Source organism: Dermacentor andersoni, chromosome 2 (genome assembly GCF_023375885.2).
Source record: "Dermacentor andersoni chromosome 2, qqDerAnde1_hic_scaffold, whole genome shotgun sequence".
Classification (NCBI taxonomy): Eukaryota; Metazoa; Arthropoda; class Arachnida; order Ixodida; family Ixodidae; genus Dermacentor; species Dermacentor andersoni.
The window spans coordinates 152,652,201-152,675,720 of NC_092815.1; the positions used below are offsets into that span (position 1 = coordinate 152,652,201).

Here is a 23,520-nt window from a genome sequence, read left to right on the forward strand (position 1 = left end):
GCCAGCTGTCCGCCAGTATGTCGCAGGACGAGCCAACGGGCACTTCTACTTCAACCATCTCGGCCTCGGCTACCCCAGCCTCTCCGTATTGGGTTGTCAGTGGGCACCAGCGTGATCCCCATCTGCTTGCTGGACTTCGCGGTGAAGACGTCGAGGATTGGTTGGACGACTACGACCGAGTGAGTTCGGCTAACCGTTGGGACGACGCGTCCAAGCTACGTCACGTCGCCTTTTATCTCACAGGAGTAGCGAAGACTTGGTTTCTCAACCATGAGGTTGATTTCACGAACTGGAGTGCTTTCAAAAAGCAGCTCCGCCAAATCTTCGGCACACCGACTGTTCGTTCCGCCCTCGCAAAAAAGACCCTCGACACTCGAAAGCAACAACTCGGGGAATCTTATACCTCGTACATCGAGGATGTGCTTGCTCTTTGTCGACGCGTGAACACGGCCATGACCGAATCAGACAGGGCTCACCATATCCTCAACGGCATCGGCGCGGTCGCTTTCAATGCCTTAGCCATCAAGAACCCCGCTACCGTCACTGATATCGTCGCTACCTGCCAGCGCCTCGACGAACTCGAATGCATGCATTCACAAGAAAAGTAAAGAGAAGTTCAATAAATATTTGTCTAGGCTAAGCTTTAGAGAGCGTAAACACAGCCGATCATGAGAGGTAGCAGGCCGATCATGTACATTGCGTACAGGTAAATAATACAAACAGACTGTCAATATAGTTTATTTGGTTAACTAGAAATACAAGATTAAGCAGATCTCATGCCGTGAGAGTGACATAAAGACAAATACTCTACAAATATAGCGTCAATGCTTGTACATACAGATACGTAAAACCAGAAGTCAGCGCTCTACCCCTTCCGAGTCGGTATCACACTGCTATCGCTCGGTGACATCTCTCGCAAAGAGGGGACCACAAGATCTGTTTCCTCCACAAAATTTTGTTAAAACTGCGTTATTACGTTGGGGGGCTGGCAGCACTGGCCAATTTTTCAGGTGCTCATGCAAAAAAAAAATGATGCGCTCTTTCGCAGTATTCCGTTGTTCTTTTTATTTTCAACCATTTGCATTTCTATCTGCAAGATAGGCGTTGAAGAACGGGACCTATTTTGCCATTCAGCGAAAAGATATATGCGCCCAAGTGATAGATTAGTAGGACACGTTAATAAGATTGCGAGCACATGGCTTATCGTACCGCTGGTCGGAGCGCGTGAGCAAGTCAGTCAACACGTACCAACACTTCCTTTATTCCATCGGGTTGATGAGTATATGTTGATTGGAATACCGGTGCATGCCACCACAGAAATTGAACAAGAATTTCTTGGAGCTAAGCACGGGATTTCCGCTAAACGGATGCGACTTCATCGCTGCTCAGCTTCAGTTTGGCAGTTGTCCCCTAAAGTGAATAATTATAAGTGCAATCAGTAATACTCAGTTAATTAGGTAACAGCGATGCGTTCGTGTGCCTTTTTTGTTTAGTGCCTTTCATCGCCAACTTGCCCAAGCCTCCACCGTAGCTAGCCATCAAACCACTGTGATTCGTCGTACGAACTTTGTGGTTATACTACTTAAAGCTCGTACGAGCTTTAAGTAGTATCGATCACGTCACGGTATTTCCACTGTCTGCCGCAAAACGTTAATAATATTAAACTATGTTTCAACTAAATATGAAAATCGTCTGCCACAAAGTGCCGGCCCAATTCACGACCAATCGCTGTCAGCGAGCACAGTGCACCGTTACGGACACCAACTCGCAAGTAACTAAAACTCAATAATTGCGTACGCAATTATTGAAAGTTAATTACTTTCGAGTTGGTGTTCGTAACGTTCCACTGTGCTCACTGACAGGAGTTGGTCGTGATTGGGCCGGTACTTTGTGGCAGACGATCTTTACATCTCGACTGTTATCTGAATACCCTGCGCCACACTACAGAACGATAACGGGTGCAAAAAAAGAGACGGGATGTTAAATTGTGCCGGCTCTCGTCAAATATCTGAGTCAAAGAAACGGCCAGATCAATCGCTGCGTGGGAGGCAGACCAGCTTTGAGCGCACTCTACGTTTGACAAGCGAAATACTTCAGTCGTGCACCTCGGTTGCAGTGCGTTCTTATCGGCTGGAGACTTATTAGCTGAACGGTTAGAATCAGGGTGTCGGGACGAAATGTTTTTCATTTTGGTCCTAGTTTCGTCCCACTGAAAAACGTTCCGTCCGGTTCTGCTCCGGAACGAAAAAGGTGTAACGGTTCATGAAGTAACGGTTCATAACAGTTTTCGTTCGCATGCAAAAATTTTGAAGCAGACTAACGACAAAAACATAGTATTTATTTTTCTCAATAAGTGAATTATGAATTCTGAGATCATGCTCAGTGCTTTGAGTCAAGGCACTGAGCATGTTCTCAGAAACAGCACGTCATCGAGTGTACTCGCCGAAATGCGAGACCGCTGTTACGATAAAACGAACTTCAACGAACATAAACGAACGATATTTCGGTGACAAGGCGTTGTACTCGTAGAAAACTAAACTATAAGCTCTTCGGTGGGCAAGCCCTAAGTTTTGCAACGATGCCGATCTACTAGCGCACGGAACGACAGGCTTCGATTAGTGAAGCCCTCCAGCGGCTATCGCTCGCACTATCTCTGCCTGAGATAGGCGCTAATTCTGACGTTGCCTGACGTCGGTTGTTTCGGATTGCCGACTTTCCCTTGAACCGAAAACCGATAACAAATATTTCGGTTTCACTCCGACATAAAATAATAAATATTGTTTCGGTTACGTTCTCGTTCCGGTTAGAAATGTCGTTTTTTTTCGTTTTTGTTTTTTGTTTTCGTTCCATTCCGATACACTAATTAGAACTGTGTTATCTGCCGCAGGCAATTTCGAAAAATTTATTGCAGCTACAACAAAACCACCTGGTGCAGTCCCAAAGAAAACAGACTTGTCATCATCTACTGTTGAAGATAGTTAAGTGGTCGTTACACAGCCAGAAATGACAACACCACAAAAGAAAGAAAGAAGGTAATGAGGTTTACGAAAAAAATTTCACACCCCCAACCACGGACCGTTTCTATTCCTTTGCCACACGATACTACAGTTAACCAACGAATGTACTCACGACGAATGCGACGCTGTAGGTGTAGGGGACTGTCAGCTGGCCTTTGAACTCGCTCGAGCTCAGTGCCATGGGCTCGCCGGAGTCACAGTTCAAGCCGTGCTTGTGCGAAATGCTGAACCACCGATGTGCGTGGAAAGAAGAAGAAAGAAATCACGCGGAGTCCATTGCTGTCCCCGGCGCGCACTGTATAGGTTCATTGCGGCACCAAGTCCCTTTTAGGTCAACGGTCATACCAGATATATTCTCTTTAGCAGTTAAGCTAGTAAACCACAGTGCGTATAGGGCAATGAACTAGCGGCGAAATTCTACACACGAAGCGCTGCGGGTCACGTGTCCCTGGCGTTATATATATATATATATAAATATATATATATATATATATATATATATATATATATATATAAAGAATGGTTTGAAATAAAGTCTGTGCACTTGGTGCAGTGTTCACAAGTGTATATAAGCCACTGCGGAGCGTTCATGTAAGCACAATAAGTGCGTTACTCATGAAGGCGAGCTATAAGTGCAGAAATACCGATTTGCATGACTGCATCATTAATGGCATACGTTACGATGAAACGAAAGCAGTGCGCCGGTGTGTGTGTGTGTGTGTGTGTGTGTGTGTGTGTGTGTGTGTGTGTGTGTGTGTGTGTGTGTGTGTGTGTGTGTGTGTGCGTGTGCGTGTGCGTGTGCGTGTGCGTGTGCGTGTGCGTGTGTGTGTCTGTGAAGCGTCATTCTGCGACAGCAAAAATGCATTTACAGTAATTATATCACAAGCCGTAATTTCGTATATTACTGACAACTGGCATCACAAAAATGGCAATGACACAGCAGTAAAATATCGCAGACCGTGTAGCGAAACCCAATGATAACGTCCTTCAGACAGCGTGAGTCGACAAGTGTGTCAGTGATAAGTCAAGAATGCAACAGAAGTTCAACCCCTACCACCCCCGCAATGCACCTTCCATCCATGATTTTTTTTTTTACAATTACGGGGGTTTTACGTGCCAAAACCACGATCTGATTATGAGACACGCCATAGTGGGGGAGTCCGGATTACTTTTGACCACCTGGGGGTCTTTAACGTCTACCCAGTGCGCGGTACACAGGCGTTTTTGCATTTAGCCCGTAAACGTTGCAGACCATTTGATTGGTCTCCTTTGACAAACGTGTGTGGCTGAAGTCTGCCATTAGTCACGTTTGACTTTGCCTGAGGGAACCCGAGGCCTTTCGGTGCGTTTCTGCTTAGCAGTGTAATGTGACTACGTGAAAAACCACCTTTTTTTTTTAGCCGATATCGTTTGGCCTGTCATTTGTGTAATACATAGTAGCCATAGTTTCCGGTCGAACTTTAGCCATATGTATGGACCTCGACTTTCAAGAAAATTCATACCAGTAGAGTTTTGCACTTTTCTTTTCTCTTTTTCCTTCCCGGGACTGGGCAGTAGTGTGGCCGTTGTGTTCGTGACGTCAAGCTCAGAAACTTTCTCCATTCGCTGCACGGTGCCTAAAAAAATTTGGAGGACGCTTAAGCGTCGCCTTTAAGAGTGCAACGCGCTTGCATTCAAAGATCCCTGACTGCTTCTCACGCATCCAGGCAACCGCAGCTTATGTAACCGCAATGTTTACCGAGAAACGCTGGCGGCGACTGCTATGCACGGAGGTGAGCTTTCTAGTAGAAAGGCGGTTTCTCGAGTGGACCGATCCCGGAGAAAGTGCGCAAACGCGTCAACTTATTTAAATAATTTTCAGGTTTCCATTATAGTTTCTCACTTTCAATATTTCAGTCTGAGAAGATTTAACATAAAAGACATGCGCTGTGGGCGTTTTGTTTCATGGCATTTGTTTGTGAGCTGCCGCACTCAAAATTCCGAGGGATAACTTGCTCAAGAACGTAAAACAAGGTATACGCAACTTTTGTGATTTAAAGGTGTGGCAATGTAACCTGCATATACCGCGTGTCACATAGCTAGGCATGGCATATTCATGTACCTAAATTTATGCGGCAATTTTCGCTCACGGGACGCCAACGCAGACGCCGGATTTTGTGCGACGCGGGGCCCCTAACGCTATTGGCCGCGAGATTGACCGGAGTCGCCGCCTGGCGGACACTGGCTGAAGCCCGATAGTGTGGACGGCGCGTCGCGTCGTCTGCTAGCCGCTGCTTCTTTACATGTGCGCGTGCGGCACACATGTCCTTTATGTTTGTTCCGTGGTAGCGTCGTCATAAATGGCGGCATGCACTTTTCTGACAATGTAGGGACTCATTTGGCTTTGCGCGGTGGTCTTTGCGCTGCAATAATATCGGTGACCGCACGCGTCGAGCCCGCGATGCGTGATCGTCGCGCCCTCTGTTCGTCACAGTCATTAAAAGGCTATGCTTGCATTCCTCAAAGAGCATTTGGCGCGGTTTTAAGCAAATGAAGTGGCCGCTGCGATACGTGAACGTAGCGCGATAGCGAGTCCTTGCAGCGATGCGTTGATCATTTCGCCATCTTTGTGATGCCCCGAAACATCAAGGAGGCTGCGTCAGATCACTCAGCAGTAGGAAAAGAAATCTCAAGGGTTCATATGATTCCGCACTATACAATTAATCTTACACGTATAATTACATGACTGGGATTTTTATTGTGGTTAGCTCTTAAGCAACTATTTTTAGTTGTTCCTATTGTTCCCTTTTATTATGTGGACATGCCACTAGGCAGAAATACTTTGGCCTCGAAAGTAAGTTCTTGCGCTTTGGTACTTTTAGTATCTGGTACAAAAAAGAAGCGGAAAGAAAGTATTGAGCATCACGTGTAACATAGCAGTCGTTAGACACAAGACATCGTAAAGATGAATTGATGGTGGCTAATATAATAGGCTTTTTAGCGTGGTGTTGTTAGCTTGACGTGAGGCAGCAGCAATTATTTTCACACGCAAAAAAAGAAAACAACGCAATATGGTTGGTTCCTCATATAATATAAAATTATTCACATCATTCTTATGAATGGGATGGTATGGGAATAGTGCCCACGCACCATTCTCACGCTTCGATGTAATCATGCAATACACCCTTGTGATAAATTGCTGTTCTTGTTGCTACGTACTGCGAAAAAAAAACGCGTGTGAAACCACACGGCGATCTTGCTACTGTGCTGTCACTCATATTGCCGTACCTTGTTTTAATAAAATTAGTAACATATGGGCTAGAAGCGTGGATACTGACAAAGAAGCTCGAAAACAAGTTAAGGACCGCGCAAATGGCAATGGAAAGAAGGATGCTAGGCACAACTTTATAAGAGGCAGGAAGGAGCGATTTGGAATAGAGAGAAAACGTCGATAGCCGATATTCTAACTGACATTAAAAGAAAGGAAATGGTGCTGGGCCGGTCATTTAATGCGCATGTTAGATTACCGGTGGACCATTAGGTTTACAGGATGGGTACCAAGAGAAGGGAAGCGCAGTCGAGGACGGCAGAAGACTAGGTGATGTGGTGACATTAAAGAAATTCGCAGGCGCTAGTTGGAATCGGTTGGCTCAGGACCAGCAGGGGTCATTGGAGATCGCTGCGAGAGGCCTTCGTCCAGGGCAGTGGACATAAAATAGGCTGCTGCTGATGACTGATGTACTTGAGAGAGAATCTAACAAGAAGTAAAAGGTACTTATGTATGCGTTCAAGCGGTGAAGTAAAATCACATTAACTAGCTGCCTTAAATTCACTGTACTGGAATACACGAATTCTTATAACCAGTGCAAGAATAGAAGAGAGTTGAGTTCCGCAACAGCAGCGCCAACGGAATAGGATGAACGCAAGCTGAACGCCTACAAGAAGCGACATGCACGCAACGGGACTGAAACTGCGTTGTGCGCTCCTTTCATGCATAGTAGGGATGTCGCGTATCAGTTCACTGCAGTCAGCGCGTCTCATTACCAAACAATTGGCCCACATCGCCCAAAGCTAAGCGCCGCCGTGTAGCATTCAATGCACGCCGCCGACCACCCGTCCACACTGACGCGGCGAACAGTGCTGCCACCTACAGCCCAATCTCGCAGCCAATGGCGTTAATATTTCCCGAGGTCAATCTTTGACCGCTGCGACGACGACAGCGGTTTTGCGTACGGATCATGAGGGACGCTGCTAAGCCACGTTCTGCATGTGTTTGCTGGAGCGTGCGCCGCTTGAACAGCGACGCGGGGGGTCGCATGAGACAGGCGATATGAGAGCCCTACTAGGGTGGCTAGAAAGGGCTAGAATTCTAGCCACCCTAGCCCCACACCGCCCCAGCTGGATGCACCGACCTTCGGGGCTGCACCTTGACGGAGATGATGCGCCCTCCTTCCTCGATGAAGGAACTTCCCCAGGACTCCTTCTCGCTCTTGTGGTACGAGATGGTCAGGTCCACGTGGTTGAACAGGTAGAACGTCTCCGGCTTGGAGTAGGCTGACTGCACGTGTCGTTATCGATAGAAAGAAAAACTCGCAAGTCCTCGTATGGTTCGACTGAGCAAATGTGATGCGTTAGCACTATCTGGATCGGTGCACGCGTACCTTTGACCCTATAATACCGAATACGGTTTAACGAAAATTTGAACAAATCAACAAAAATTAGAACAACTTGTCCGCTTTTATTTCCGGCCATTATTTCCAATATTAAAAAAATATTTCTTATTTCGTTTAAAGCTTAGTAGAAAATTTATTGCACTAGCCCTTCGTTCTTAGTTTCTTTCTGAACTACGCAAAGAAAGCAATGAAAAAAAACGCTGATATGAGCGATGCGCTAAGTTCCTAGTCCCTAAATCAGATTTTTTGAGGTATTGAAGTTAGCGTAAGAAATACGAAACGTTGCGTATTACAGCGTTTGTTACACTTCGTCCAGGGTGAGCCTGCGCTATAAAAACAAACCACGTTCAGGAGAAAGAGAAAACCCTGCGAGGAAACATATCATATATATACAACACGGTACTCGCGGGCAACTCTCTATGGCAATAAAAAGAAACCTGCGAGGGAGATCTACAGCGCGTAGCTTTTAAGGCTGGCCTTTGCCAGCTGGAAATGTCCAGCCTGCAAGGGGTTAGTGGCACAGAAGTGGTCAAAGTAGGAAAAAGAATACAGATATGTGGGCCGATTTCACTAAGCTTTCCGTTTCTGCTGCTTGCATTGGCCAGCCGGATTCGGTGTACATACAACACGTCCAACAACACGATTGCCCAGCCTCTGTTTTTACGAGCTGTGCTCATGGACAACCAAAGTTGTTCTATAGAATAAGAAATTTTTGTGAATACGCATTATATAAGGAAACGTTAATAATAGACAAAGTATGACTTGACCTGGCCTTGACCTGATTGATTGATTGATTGATTGATTGATTGATTGATTGATTGATTGATTGATTGATTGATTGATTGATTGATTGATTGATTGATTGATTGATTGATTGATTGATTGCGGTGTTTGATGTCACAAAGCAACCTGGAGCTGTGAGAGATGCTCAGGGCCACCATAGTAAGCAAATGCGAAAGAACGGTACCGCGTGCACAATTTACAAAGTTTCTGGTGGCATTGAACGGTTGCTGAAATCCTTTCGAAATTTCTTAAATAAGGGAAGCTGGGATAATTGAGTGATTTCCTCTGGATTACATTTACAACAGAGGCACACATTTCGAAAATGTTTCATGTGATAGAAAAGTAATTATTCGAATTAGATTTATTGACTTCTTAAACAAAAGGTGAGATGGCGGCTTGAAAAGGCATCAAGCGACCGTCCTGATCAAGCCGCGATCACGATAGCTTCATGCTCACCTGGCGGCATGAGGAAAAGTAGTCACGTCACTCATGAATGAGTGTCTATTAAGGGCGTGACAGTTGTGCTTTTCGGTTGTTCAGTTTCGCGTTTTTCTGTGTAATCGGCCGGAAGTAATCACACTGTAAAGGTTAGCAATGTCAACCTTTTTTCATTTCTAAGAATCTAAGGGTGGTTATAAGCACCCTGGATGGTTCATTTCAATTGTTCCATTGGGACCGATCGCAATGGTCGTCGGTTTAAAAAGTTGATTCGCATAATTATGTATAATGCGCATCATTTTCAAGTTTGCGCTTCTGTGGGAAAAGTAATCCAGGGGAAATCATGTGATTATGTCAGCTTACCTAACACTAAATAATTTCGAGTGCATTTCGTGAAAAAGCCGGAATATTCACCCGCACACTCAATGTCGGAATTTCATTCTTGGAAGGCAAAGTTTTGAATAGGCACTGTGCCTCTGCTCGTGGTGTTGCTGCTTCAATGAGTCTCCTTCGCTCTTGAATTATGATGGAATGCCGATAAATGCGTCACTGGTATATAACTTTACTGGAAGGCGTTGCAACAGACAGTAAAAAGTAATATCAAGGCAGTAGAGGATGACGCTTTGTACGTATCTTAGTAAATACTCATAATGGCAACGTAGCTATATTGATTGAGTGCACAGTCATTTATGTCGCGCTTTTTTCTTTCCTTTTTTTTGTTGTTGTTGTTGATCAGAAGGACCGGAAACCGTTTATTTCTCTATCGCTAACGGAACGCAGCCCCTCCAACGTCCTGTCAAATATGCCATACTGCTTTCATCGAAGTGCTTATACCAATATACTCAGTGCGCTAAAGTTGAGCGCATCCAGATGTTCCGGTTAGGCAGAACGACAGCGCATTGGGACAGGACAGTGGAAGTGTATGATCAAATCGCAGTCCATCGCTTCTTTTTCTGCGTTCGCTCCCCTTGTCCTGTCTAATGCGCCGTTACTCTAACATGTACAACCAGCTACAAATCTGCAACCACGTTGGGGTTCAATTTCCCAGCACTGATGAAGGCTTTTTTTTTTCTCCTTGCCACCGCTGAACACATATTGGCAAAAAAAAAAAAATATATATCGCGTACGGACACGTGTGCACCTTGGCCTAATATGATATGGAAGTTTTCTCTCCTTCTTTTTTTTCTTTTTTTATCGGCCGAGTGCGCTTGACTCACGTAGACGCCGCACATTCCCCGAGGAATGCTGTTGCGGAAGGTGTAGCAGCCCATGGGGAATCCCATGCTGCACATCTGGCCACTCAGATCGCTCGTCGAGCGGCACCACGTGACCGGCATGTTGTCCACGATCCTGCGTGCATGAACAGGGCTCTATATATACTTGACTGCACAACCGATGACGATGGGAAATTACAATGGCGAATACGGAGACAGGGAGATAGACCAAAGACAATAAATTACTTGGACACATCTTAAGATAGAGGTTGCGCCACTATTTCTTCAACCGTCTGTTGTAAACGACAGTTACATGGACGCATGTCAGTTTTTCAGCTACCTACAGCAAGGAGCTATGCGTGTATTTAGGAGCTTTTTTTTTTATTCAATGCCTTCCGATACAAAAAGAGTTCCTTAAAGACACACGTACTTCACAATTTTCTTCAGCGCGATAACTTATGAAACTCCTCTAGTATTTCTGCCTTCATCTTCGTAATACGTGCGCGTATTTATATTTTATTTGCTACAATATTTTAAAGTGCCCGTGACAGATAGCGTTGTGTCGCCTTTGTAGGTTCATTCTGGAAAACAGCCTAAATTACCTGCCCGACGAAATCGCAACATTCAATCTGACCACACCGGAATGCTGCGTGGCCATTGTCGCCAGGGTGCCTGCGTGTTCTCTCTCTCTCTCCCGGCAAGGAGGATACCATTCAAGCACCCTCAAAGCAACATGCTCAATGGGCGCGGTTCATAAACACGAACGCCGATTAGACAGTCACACTTTCTGTACGAGCCGTTTGAGAGTGTTCACTTGCTGCAGTTACGGGACTTCTGTCATCAATAATTGAGCAAGACTCCAGCTCCATCTGATTTTGAAATTGTGGGATGATCTACGGACTGTTCACAATGCCGCACATTGAGCAAAAGACCACTTGCATAAGTTTGTAGATCAACTGCCATGCTAGGCTGCTTGCTTTTTTAAAGAAAAAACTCTCCTCCACAGATGACATTTCTTGCTGTAAATGTGGTTCCGTCCAGATTAGGGACAGCGATACTTTATATGGTCCACTCGAGTATTTAAAATGTTGTTAGAGTTGGCTACGTGTCGCTGCGCTGATCAATGTAGTCAGTGCCTCATTTTATCCGTACATCTGCATTGTGTTGTTTTCGTGCGCGTGTTTATAGAATATGCGGTATTTTGGACATTTTGTCTTGTCGATATATCGTATATATTTTATATTATTGCTAAATGATATGTATCATTACCAATAACATGCTCTTACTGGGCGCAATTTTTCTCGAATGTTGTGTTTGCCACTATGTTTTGTCTCCTGTGCGATGTTGTATTGCCCCTAGAGGGATAATAAAATGCGCATCATACAGCTATCCAAACTGCCAGTTTTATTTGCTTAATTAAATCAGAAATTAAGTTGAAATACTAACAAGAAATGCATAAGAGGGAATTTACCGCTGTCAAGGTTTCAATTCGCTAATGATGTCAAGAACAAATTCGTCGTGCTAACTTGAACTATATCGAAACATTAAGGCGCACATTCACGCGCCTTCACGTTTGTGCTCAGTTCGCGTTCCGATTTATGTTATGCAACAAAGCTGTCTGTCCGAGAAAGTACGGTAAACTAGATGGGTGAATAAATGCTTTTACTATGCTTCAATTCTATGTTAATCTCCAGTGTAGTACTATAAATAAATTCAATATCGAAGAAAATGTAACTAAAAAGGTGGGAAACAAACAGAATTTACAGGTAAATATTGTTACCGGCACAGAACATGGTGCCTGGAGTACTTCACCGTTCAATAATAAGTGTCCTCAAACCTGCGCCTTCATTCCATTGCAGGAAAAAAAGTATAAATACTGTAGAAGGATAATGAAAAATGTTCTTCAAAAATTCATGAATAGCATTTGCTCTACTTGTAACAGCTCAAAAACACTTTCCAGAAATGAAGTAATATTGGCTCTATATCAAGCCCCTAAATCCTTGCAAGTAACAAAGTAATATTCACTCCTGTTTGAACACTTAAAAAACCCCTCAAGAAATGAAGTGATATTCACACCAATACGGATACTCGAAAACCGCTTCCGGAAATGAAGTAATATTCACTCCTATTAGAACACCTAAAAAACTCCTGCAAAAAATGAAGTAATATTTGCTCCTACCTGAACAAAATAAAAACTCTTCTGAGAGATGGAGTTAACTAAAATTCGATATGAATGGAGTATATTATACTCTCATTAGGTAATGCGCTAGGCGACAAGGAGTTTAATGCCATCTGGAATTATTTCTGTTTAATGCGGAGTAAATAAAAAATTCCCCATTCGCCAAACAACTTTCTAAATATTAACTTTTTAGAGCACATGTTGCAATTGTGAAATTAGGTCCAAGCAGTAGTGCTTTGCAGAAATTGTAAAGCCTGATTCGCACAACCGTCATCTCCGTCACCGTCACGTCACCGTCACGTCACCGGCGTTCGCCAGGAGAGTCTGGTTCCTCGCCCGCCTCCCGAAAAAAAAAAACGGGACCCGGCGGCATGGTCAACGTCGCAGGCGCCCCACTTTTGAAGAGGAACGGGCAAGAAAACGTTCTCCCCGGAAGGAAGCCCGTGACATGACGGTGACAGGATGCGGCGGATGACGGCTGGGCGAATCAGGCCTAAGGCTGGCGCCACGTTCGAGATATCCGCGCCTAAAGTGTGCTCTGAAATACATCGGCGATGTAATGCTCGCAAAGAAGCGCGTATGATTCAGTTCGGGATTATCTTATGCGGGGAGCCACTACACCAATGCATTGTTTAGCATATTTAGTGAACGGTTATTTCGGAAGTGTTGCTAGACTTATTATCTTTTCTAAGCAGGCGTGACTTCACTACGGTTTGGCTTCAATTTTGTAAGGGTGCCAATTGCAATAAACTGACGAATTAAAAAGGTAATGAATTATTGTTTTTCATTATCCAATTGAACATTCCTTTTTGGCAGAATAGTGGTGCCCGCCTCATCAAGTAATTGGTCTGAAGAGCCCTGACTACGCTAGATTTCCGACACGATCTCGAAAAAAAGGTAAAAAAGGAAGAAACACACGGCATAGTTTGTAGTAGGCACATTCAGTAGTATTATAACACGTGTTTATCATTCCTAACGAAATGTTTTTATCATTTGCTACAGATAGCATACTTCCACTGTGTGAGGCAGATTACTCGAGCAGGCAAGCGCTATTGGCGTATAAAAGTTCTGTGCAGCAAAGTTTGAATTATTATCATTTCAACTAATCAATTTAGGACACCTCCTGCAACTGATAAATGAAATCAGTGATTTCTCAAAGCCTGTCCAGGTGGAACAAATTTTGAAATTAGCACCAGTTTTGAAGAAGAACATGATTAAACCTGCGGCGAAACTGTTATGCTCACTGTTTTCACGAAACACCTTCTTAAATGACGAAGCGTAAGTTTAACTGCAACGGACGTGAATCTTATCGCACATTTTCGGAACGGATGCGTCGAAGCTAGCAGGTGCCAGTCTCAGAATTATTTTAACACTCTGGAACGATACTCGGGAACGAAGAAAGATACTTCGTGCAACTCACCAGTGGTGCATGTACTGCCTGAGCATGCCCTTCTTGAGCTTCTCGAGCCTCTTCACGGAGGCGGGGTCCTCGGAGCTGTACGTCCTGTTGCACAGCGGCACGCACGTGGCGTTCTCCAGGAAGCGGATCTGCGCGTTCAGATTGAGGCGACTCAGGCGGGCACGCCGCGCGACAACACGAATCGCTGTGCAGTGTGTACGCGCTATAGGTTAGGCGTTCGAATAGGGGAATTTCATAATCGAATCGAATGCGAATATTCGAGAAGAATGACCTCCACAAACTGAAACATACCGTTCGGCTGGTTAAAAAAAAAAAAAGGAGGTTTATGTCCTATTGCAACTAGACGTTCAGTCATCTGAGGAGCTTGTAAACGACCAACCGCCTTCAGTCCTACGGTGGAATACGAAAATGAGAGTATAAAGAAGGGAGGGAACAGCAAGTCTCCATACGCATTTACAGTGCGTTCCGTGGGAATTGTGATACCGCAGCGCCGTATACGCTGTTTTAAAGCGACGCCGCGACGGTGACACCAGCCAAATAATAAATTGCTTCGTTTAAATCGAGAAAACAATTTCGCACACATATGTGCGACGCGCCTGCCTTACCCGGAACATTATGACGCACTGCATAAATAGATGCTGATAATTTGTGTATTCTTTTTTCTCACACCAACCCGCTTTCTCTATAACACCGATATTTTGTTATTTGTGTTGCTCGTCCTACTTGAACCAATTTAGTCGGCAGTGTAATATATTAGTATTTATACAGGCAGTACTTCTAAATAACAGGAAATTATTGAGCATAAGTTACCTCAAAATCTTGGTGCGTCTGCGCTACAATCGCCGCTATCGATGCAGCAGAATCATCACAAACAGTAATCACAGCCTCTCTCTCTCTCTCTCTCTCTCTCTCTCTCTCTTTCGAGACTCCAATAAGTTTTGTTATACATGTTATAATTAAAACAGGAACACGACAATTTCGAATAGTGACATTTCGAATCGAGTTCGAATCCAGCATCAGACTACTCTATTCGTATGCGAAATTTACAATATTCGCGCAAGCCTAAGAACGCGTTCACGCTGACCTCTCTCGGTACGCGCCACTGCGCGATTCCCCAGCCTGCCCTTATAAACCGAGTCTGCAGAGCCTGTAGCTTGTCTATAGAAGTCTAGATGGACAAATACGTTTTCATGCTGACTATTTCTCTTGTACGTCATAGCACGGTTCAAATGGCCACACGGTAGCAAACCATGGAAATGTCCATTGACCAATAGTTCGTTGTAGCCTGTGAACGCGAACTCTCCCCTTGAGTGAGGCTTCGTTGGCGCCTCTAAAACCACACGCCAGCATACTTCGCTACAGTACTGTAGAACCTATACACTGTACACTGTATACACTTCTGGATGTGTGAAACTTGTAGAGTGCAGACAAAAATTGTTAACGTTCCTTTACTCGTCACTTGTCGGTTCCATACGATTGTAAATAAGTTTAATGCATTAAGGTCTAAGGACACAAGATATTTGGGCTGCACGAACAAGTTGGTGAGAAATCACCCGACTATATTCATTTTTATACACACTGGTGGTCAAGAGATGTACTATCACAAATTGAAGGGATGGCTGCAGATCATCTCTTATAGATTTATCGGAAAAACGCCGACAGACTTTCTTAGGGCGACACAGACTGATTTTTCTGAAGGCCCACAGATCTAAGGCCACTCCAGATAATCTCCTGGTGATTTCACTCTAATCCTCACCGTTTCCTTTTTATCTTTATTATCAAAGGCTGAGCGTGAAAGTACTTCTATATAAGAAAGTATTCAAGGTGCAACAGCTTCATGCTATAGATGAGCCGGAAAGGAAGGACAGCCATCGTACGACAATTTACTGTCCCGGTGCATTCTTCGCTTTTAGGACCCTTTTCTGTATATTTCCCAGCCCGTTTAACTATGCGTACTCGGAATTTTGTTTTACTTGAAACGTCCAGGAACTTAATTCACACGTAGGATACGTGGATTCGTAATTATGTATATATAGGTGGTTCACGCTTGTTACGTAATGTGCATATATTGGTCAAAGGAATGGCTAGACGGAAAAACATAACCGGCACTAAGCTCTGCAACCCGGAACCTTACCTTGTAAGGTGACAAGCGAATGCGTTCACCAAAGACGACCTGCCCAAGGTTCTCGACCGGTGACACTGGCTCCTTGGTCTTGCAGAAGTCGAAGCTGCAGAAAGAAACGCAAGAGGGCAGACAGGTAGCTTTCACTGCAGAGGTAGTTTTCTCTTTCGGGACTATGGTTGTCAGAGCACCTTGATTGGCTGAGCCAGCGGAGATGGACATAACGAAGGAAGTGGCATACCACCAACGCCTTTTTCTTCCAGCGTTGTTTTCAGATCTCATAGTTGTCGAGTGCAGTGACGGGATGCTCTTAATTCCAGCTAAACGTCTCGCTAGAAGCTGCGTCACATAAAAGTGGAAGTATCACGCAAAATCGAGTACACGGGCCCTAACTATAAATAGCGTACGGAGCTGGACACCAGTTGTTTCTAGGTCTAAACATACTGAACATCATAAAGTGGCTACTCTCCGACCTGTTCGGATTTTGATGAAGCAGCGCTTCATCGAAATGTATATAATGTATCAAAACGTGTATTGGAACCAGCCGGGGTGATTCAGAAGTTATGGCGTTTTGCTGCTAAGAATAAGATCGAGGGTTTGACTCCCGGTCACGACGGCCATATTCTGATTGAGATCCGCACGTTAAAGAATCCCGTGGGGTCAAAGGTAATTCGGAGACAAAAGCATGCGAACAAAAAAATTGACCGACGATTACGATACTCCCGAATCCGAAAGTTGAGAGCAGCTGTTTAGGTGTTTTGAATTCGCGATATATTGACGCAAACAATTTGAATCTTAACGGCAGGGTCCACTCAGCGGTGGCTCTGAGCCCCTGTTCAGCAACTCATTTGGAAGTAGCAGCAGACGAAGCTCTTCCATCGGGTGCATCGCTCATTGTTCAGAAAGAAAGCGCGAACATGGGAAAGCATGGCTTGCGCGGAGCGCATTCTCTAGCTGCGGCGGCGGTGTAGGCGAAGTAGTGCATGCGTAGTGGGTCCGAAGCACACGTCAGCGCTTTGTATCGGTGGACGCATTCCCCGCATGACTTGGTAATGACGTCATCGGCGTGGAGCACGTGCCGTCTGGCGCTCCGTTCTCCTTACCCTTTCGCCATACTAGCCATACTCTCCTCCTTCGCTTTTCTCCTCATGCTTCCGCTGTACCTTCCTTCTCTGCTTTCCTTCGCGCGCTTTCTTCGTTATCGCCGTCTTTCATCCTCAGCTGCGGCCCGCGCTCACTTCCTCCTCCTCCGCGTTCCTCCTCGCACTCCCTTGGCTATCGCCGTCAGGAACGGGCGTCTAAGAGCTGCGCTCTAAAAAGCTCAATTAGCCAGTTTACATGCAAAGCAACCAGTGGCGTAGCCAGGGGGTGGGGCACAGCGGGCTTAAGCCCCCCGAAATTGATGTTTCAGTATGCGGCTTTTCCAATCCCTCTCCCCGGTCTAGTGGGTGCCCCCACCCATTTCCCGAAAAAAGTTCTGGCTACGCCACTGAAAGCAACTAACAAAGAAAAAAAAACTACGCAGCAAGTGTCAGCAGGCACTTGTCTCTGGTGGAACACTTACTGGTGGTACTCGTACGGCAGCACCGACTCGTCCGATGTCAGCCGGTTCACGTACAAGCTGACGTTCGACTGTGCCAGGAGAAAAATTAAAATAACTTGAGTATTCCTCGTCGTACACTCACGGGAATGATGCGGCATCTTTTGGCATTAGAACAGACAACCGGGCTGGTTGATAAGCATTCATAATGAGTACGGCAGCGCAAGACACGACAAGAAAAACAGGACGGGCGCTAACTCACAACTGGGCCCACACAGCGCAGCTGAACCTTACAATGCGCGTATGCGAATGAAAGGCCAGAACAAGCACAAAAGCTGAAGGGAAGTACACGATCGACAGCCACCCAAAAGCTGATGCTTATCAAATGTCACTCCGTAAACGCACATAATGTGGCGACTCTAGTCTACCCTCCGTACTGTACTGGCGTGAGTTGTCACATATGGTACGTCACTACAATGCGAATCTTCCTGTGATTATGCTTGCTTTCGATTTATTTTTTGTTTTTATTTTTCTATTCTTTGTTCTATAAGCGTGACTGAAAAAAGTGGCAGTTCCGCCTGAAAGGCGAAGCATCCATTGTCATAGCAAATTATTTGACCCCTATACGAAGTAAGGATAATAGTTTTATCGGCTGTATAGGATTGTAAACATTGGCTTACTAATTAAATTAACAAACATTGTGTCACGCACGCACAGGCAAGCATGACCACATCTCACTCTATGACCGCGGACACTCGCTATCAGAACGCTGGCGTGAGGAAGCACGGCAGCAGCAGCGGGCGCAGTGACCTTCGTACTGCCTTTCGCTTCAGTGCAAGCTAAACGGCGAGAACACAGCGCACACGTAGCTGCCAGCCCTCGGCATATCTAGACTCTGTCACCATCGCTGATCGCTTTCACACCCCCGCACCCTGCCCCGCTGCCTTGCGAGCGAGATCGAGCCACCATCTCACCCTCGCACGCTTGCAGTCGCACACACCGTACATAGCGCGCATCAACGATGTTATCTCACTTGTACCAAACATAACATAACGGCAACGGCGGAAAAGCACCTGGAGTATCCGCATATTTGCTATCGCAATAAAACTTGCGGCCTCCCTACATGACCTGACACATACTAAGAAAAAAAAGCTCAGTTTCTTTAGCACTGATGGTCACAGAAATAGTTGACTGACGCAAAGCTGTTTCCCTTTCATCGTATTCATCATTACGCAGGCTTCGAGTATAATTCCTTTCTCTTCATTTTTATGCTTTTCCGGCACAGTAATCCTGTCGTATATTCGTGTAGATCCACATGATGCACAGTGAGCCGTCGAATTGCGAATACTCGTCCTTGCTTTCTACCTTTCTCTAGTGCTGTCTTGACCTAGCATTGTAGCAGCGACCCGTCTGCCTACAACGTATGGATTCCCGCACGACAAGAGAAGCTGACATACCGCATTAGTCACGCAAGAAATAAAAGCGTCTTGCGCTGGAACTTCTTTTCTGACGCTCTTTCTGCTTTTTTTGTTTACTTTAGCACAGATGCTACCCAGTTTATTCATTGCCGAGGACATCACTCTGACACCATAACGGGATGTCACATTTTTCGAGTTATGAGCCAACTTTCGGACATGCGGGAGCACTGCGAATTTACCTTTGCGCACATAGGCGCCGACTACGAGGAAGGGGAGGCGGGCTCAGCCCCCCGCTTTGGAAGGCAGAACCCCCCTTCCCCGGCAATGCCGTAGCCTAGCACCCCCCCCCCCCCCCCTGGAGGGTCATTACCAGAGTTCTGTAACCCAGATCATTTGAGATTCCTTTTGAGTTGCCTCTACCTTTTCACTTAGGCTTATTGTGGCTAAAAGCTTTTTGCATCGTTGTCGGTGCGGACATGCACAGCTTTCAATTCATACTTTTGCATTATTTCTGCAAATTTCACAATATTTTCCCAAATTTTCACAATAAGGAGACAAGCGCAGAGGAATCACCAGCGGCGGCTACCTCAAATATATTTTTTTAACTTCAGCATTTTTTTTCTAATTTCCACTGTGAACACCATGTATAAACAGAATATATTGAACTATACACACAGGACAAAGTATATTATATTTTTTTTTTTCAAAGGAAGATGTAGCCAACTAACAATGATTTCTAATGGTGTGAATAGCCTATGCATAGAGAATGGATGCATTGCTGTATTTTCACCTCGCTTCAAATTGCTTTGCATGCTTCTTCGATAATGAAAAAAATCTGCAGACTTCAGTGACCCCTTCGGTAAAGTGTTTTATCAACGGCGTGTGAAATGCAGGTGAATGATATAGTATTCTCTTTCCAGCAGGCAATGCTAACAACTCCTGAAAAAAAGAAACTTCTAATAATTTACAGCATTTATTAGGGATGGAAACATCACCACTTGCCGGCAGAGGTCATACATGCGCACCAGCGCTTATACTCGGGCTCACAGAAGAAAAAAAAGAGGCCGCCCTTTCGCCGGAAAGGCGAAGCAGTATTAGTGATAGCGAAGTATAAAACAATTACACCAAGGAAAACTCTTACCCTATAAATTCGTGTAAGGGCCGCACCCATGTAAGGGCCGCACTCCCAACTTGACAGCCAGTATTTTTTGTGTGTGAAATCCAACCAAGAAACAATACCATTCGGTGCGCTGATTCCGATCTCGCTCAATAGCGAATTTTCGTGCGCAGCGTACTTTCGCGCGTCGCTACAAGATGGCGAGAGGTTTACGGCGGATTTCGTACACGTACCTGAATAAATTAGGTCAAATTACCCAGTCCCATGTAAAAAAGTGCGGCCCTCACACGAGTCTATACGTTAGTTATATCGACCATATAAATTGTAGTAAACGTTCACTTACTAATTAAAATAGCAACCATAGTCACATGCACGGACCTTGTAAACCTGTAAATGTCTCACTGGATGACCACGATCCCTCGCTGTCACAACAATGACATTATGAAGAACGCCGGCAGCAGGGTCGAACGGATCGTACAGCCGCCACTCACCGACTCAGCGTGACTCGGCAAATTAAATTCATCATCATCCGCCTATTTTTAGACGGTCTCTGTCAGCGATGACTCCAATTTCCACTCTCCCATAGACTACACGATCTGCAACACTAGGGGTGCGGAAAGACAGCGCGCATGAAGTTAGCAGCCATCCCTGATCACCCTTTATCGTTGCACCTACCTATAATTACCAACAATTAGATACGACCCGCGGGCCACGTAAACATCAGCCACGCACAGACATTTGCAGCTACGGCAGGGATAGACGAGAATACGCGCGCTCTCCTCGCCAAGGGCGCTTTTGATGACGTGACCTCCAGCTAACCCAAATATTGAGCGCGTGGGAGGATAATGCCCATCAAGCGGCCGTCCTTCTTGGCTCACTGTTGCGTCCTTTTTCTCGCATCCAAGATGTATGGGTCGCTCATTCATATCGCTTTTGGACTTTATACGGGACATCACGGCGACGACGAGAAATAAAACGAGAAAACATGCATCGAGCTTGCTTCTATGCTTCTACCGGGGCTGCGGAAGTCGCAGTGTGCACCGGCTGTCAACACAGCATGAGCACCAACGACAAAGCCAACAGTGGGCACGCCGCTTATCGGTACTTCGCCCTAACCCGTCTGACGCTGTGGAGGAAGCGTGCGTTCCACCGTACGAGCACCAGTGGTAACATAACACAGCGCACGCGAAGGAACCAGGCATCTCGGATTGCAAAGCTTGAATCCGGCGCAGATTACCTTCAAGATAAAGCGCGCGACCCGCGTATGTAGTATTCTTCAGGCGCACAGACAGCCAAGCGTAGTGACTACAAGCTAGCAGAAAACGCGCTTGACTGTTTGACTCGACGTAACTGACTGATTCGGAAAGTTGTTCCCTCTCGTTCTAATGGAGGGGTGCGCCTTCAAGAACGCTGCGTGGTGATAAGTCTTGATAAAAAAAAGTTTAGAGCTATCGCATAGCTCTGACCCATTCTGTACCAGGGCGCCAGATTTACGAAGTTCTCCTTATACAGTAAGGCGTACATAAGGTATTCAGTTAGCAAAAATTATCAGGCACTAATACGAGGCGAGGAGGCAGTGAGGCAAGCTTCAAGCAAACCACTTGGCTTAGAAAACAACGCAAAAATTTACGCATCAGCGCAAGCAGGTGAGGCCTTTTGGGTACGCAAACACGGTTGGTTGCGCTCTTTGTAAAACCTCATAATCTCTGCTGTGCATTTTTCTTTTTAATTTTTATTCGTCATATGTTTTATCAGCTGTTGAATAACGTAATTGGCCGAACGATTGCTTTCGAACCACGTTTCCTGATCACAGGAGCGCGATGCTGTAAACCACTAGAGCACGCATGGACTACCCAGTGATCCAAGTTGGCGGAAGAACAGTAGAGAGACGGGCAGCCAGACAGGTGGACAGCCTCCGCAAAGTGTGTGGAATACCCTAATAATGCTAATCGCGATGAACTGACAATCGCATTGAAACCAGAACACGCTGTGTCCAGCCGTCTTTCTTCACCAATCACTGTAACGATTGTACAGGTGCAGCTCGGCGGTTGTGCTGCCACGGCCAGGGATCACTACTACTGCCGCATGTTGTCGCTATTTACGATGCCATGACGCATCGACAGATACGTATACCTCCGCAGACTGTAGAATGATCACCAGCTTCGTAGCGTGACGCGATGAACGCTCTTTCCTTCGAAGTTGGGAGGTGGTGGGTTCAAACACCGTGCGGTGTATATTGCGAACCGACTACCGGTGGAACCGTGATTACGTGCAAATATACTTAAGCGCCTCTTTGTAAGGCGCATAATTAGTAGCACGAGCAACTGACCGAGCCCGTCGTCGGTATAGTGAAGTCAGTTGCACGGTACCACTTTGATTGCGGCTGCAAAGTCGAATCTCGCCAGAACGTGCGTGACATTTGGGTAGGAGAGACTTGGGGTGGGAATAGGTGTTAAGGGTATAATGTCGCGCAAACGACAACGTGTCTGCCGAGAAAATCACGCGTTTAAATACACGGCTCGCTGTTCTATCTGCAACGCCGACTGAAGCAATAAAATAATTTGCCTCGCTGGTTCTCCCAAGCCCCGCCAGCGACACACCGGCGAAGTTTCAACGCAAGCAAATCAAACGCAATTTGTGGTGCCGGTTCAGCAAACGAGGAATTGTGGACTTTCATTTTTTTTATCGCATTAGCATTCTTACTTCACACACTTTCATCTATCTATCTATCTATCTATCTATCTATCTATCTATCTATCTATCTATCAGGGGCGTAGCCAGGGGGGGGGGCTTATGGGGCTTCAGACCCCCCCCCCCCCCCCGCGAAAATTTTCCGTGCCGTCCATGTACCGCCGACCAAAACAATCCCCGGCGCCAGAAATCATTCTAGATGTCGTCTAGAATGTATTTCTCACGCTCAAAAAGACATTTCAACACGCACATTGCGAACTAGGGCTGGATTTCGAGGCCGTGCCCGTGCACCGGGAGTCACATAACTCTAGGAGCCCCATCCGAGCACAAAGTTTCGAGGGCATTCTGATGGCGAGCGGGCTCGTCGCGGAATCTACGGAGCGCATGGATTTAAATTCCCAGACTTTATGGGTATAAAGTTCTCATAAATTTTTGATGTGAAAGATGCACTGACACAATTGCAATCTTCGCGCATAATTGCAAAGGTTGATGACCTGATTAAACAAAGTCGTGCTTTATATTTTCAATTCCGGGACTCTGTGCGCTTAATGTTGTTATAAACATTTGACGCCAAAGGTTCATTGACTTTTCTAAAGTCGTACATTGGAACATAGAATCAGACATGCCAAATCAATAACACTATCAGACAAGTTAACAAAGCACGCAGTGAGCTCCAATGAGACGAAGCGTTGTGGCGGTTCATTTGTTCCGTGATGTCGCAGAAAAGAATATCAACATTTTCATTCACCTCCGCCAAAGCATCCATGTCACGACACCAAAGCCAGCAAAGGTAACGAAGTTCTTATGCATTTTTTCAACTTTGACATTTATTTGCGACGACACATTGAGTCTCTTCAATTTTCTTGTTCTCGCTACCCGCGGGCTGCCGGTGCCAGCCAAAGTGCATGCGTTTTTCTCGTGTGGCCCCG

The 23,520-nt window shown here is 45.6% G+C and overlaps 1 protein-coding gene across 1 annotated transcript in view; it reads right to left on the bottom strand.

Annotated features, from left to right (window-relative positions):
- The window catches only part of LOC126540580 (transmembrane 9 superfamily member 2-like), an 83,886-nt gene that overhangs the window by 24,344 nt on the left and 36,022 nt on the right, over positions 1 to 23,520 (bottom strand). Inside the window, exons 2-7 of the mRNA XM_050187419.3 lie at positions 17,390 to 17,457; positions 15,838 to 15,931; positions 13,704 to 13,831; positions 10,108 to 10,240; positions 7,409 to 7,554; positions 3,130 to 3,241 (exon numbers count right to left, since the gene is read on the bottom strand). Of these exons, the coding sequence (XP_050043376.1) occupies positions 3,130 to 3,241; positions 7,409 to 7,554; positions 10,108 to 10,240; positions 13,704 to 13,831; positions 15,838 to 15,931; positions 17,390 to 17,457 (681 nt within the window). The remainder of the gene's footprint in view (positions 1 to 3,129; positions 3,242 to 7,408; positions 7,555 to 10,107; positions 10,241 to 13,703; positions 13,832 to 15,837; positions 15,932 to 17,389; positions 17,458 to 23,520) is intronic.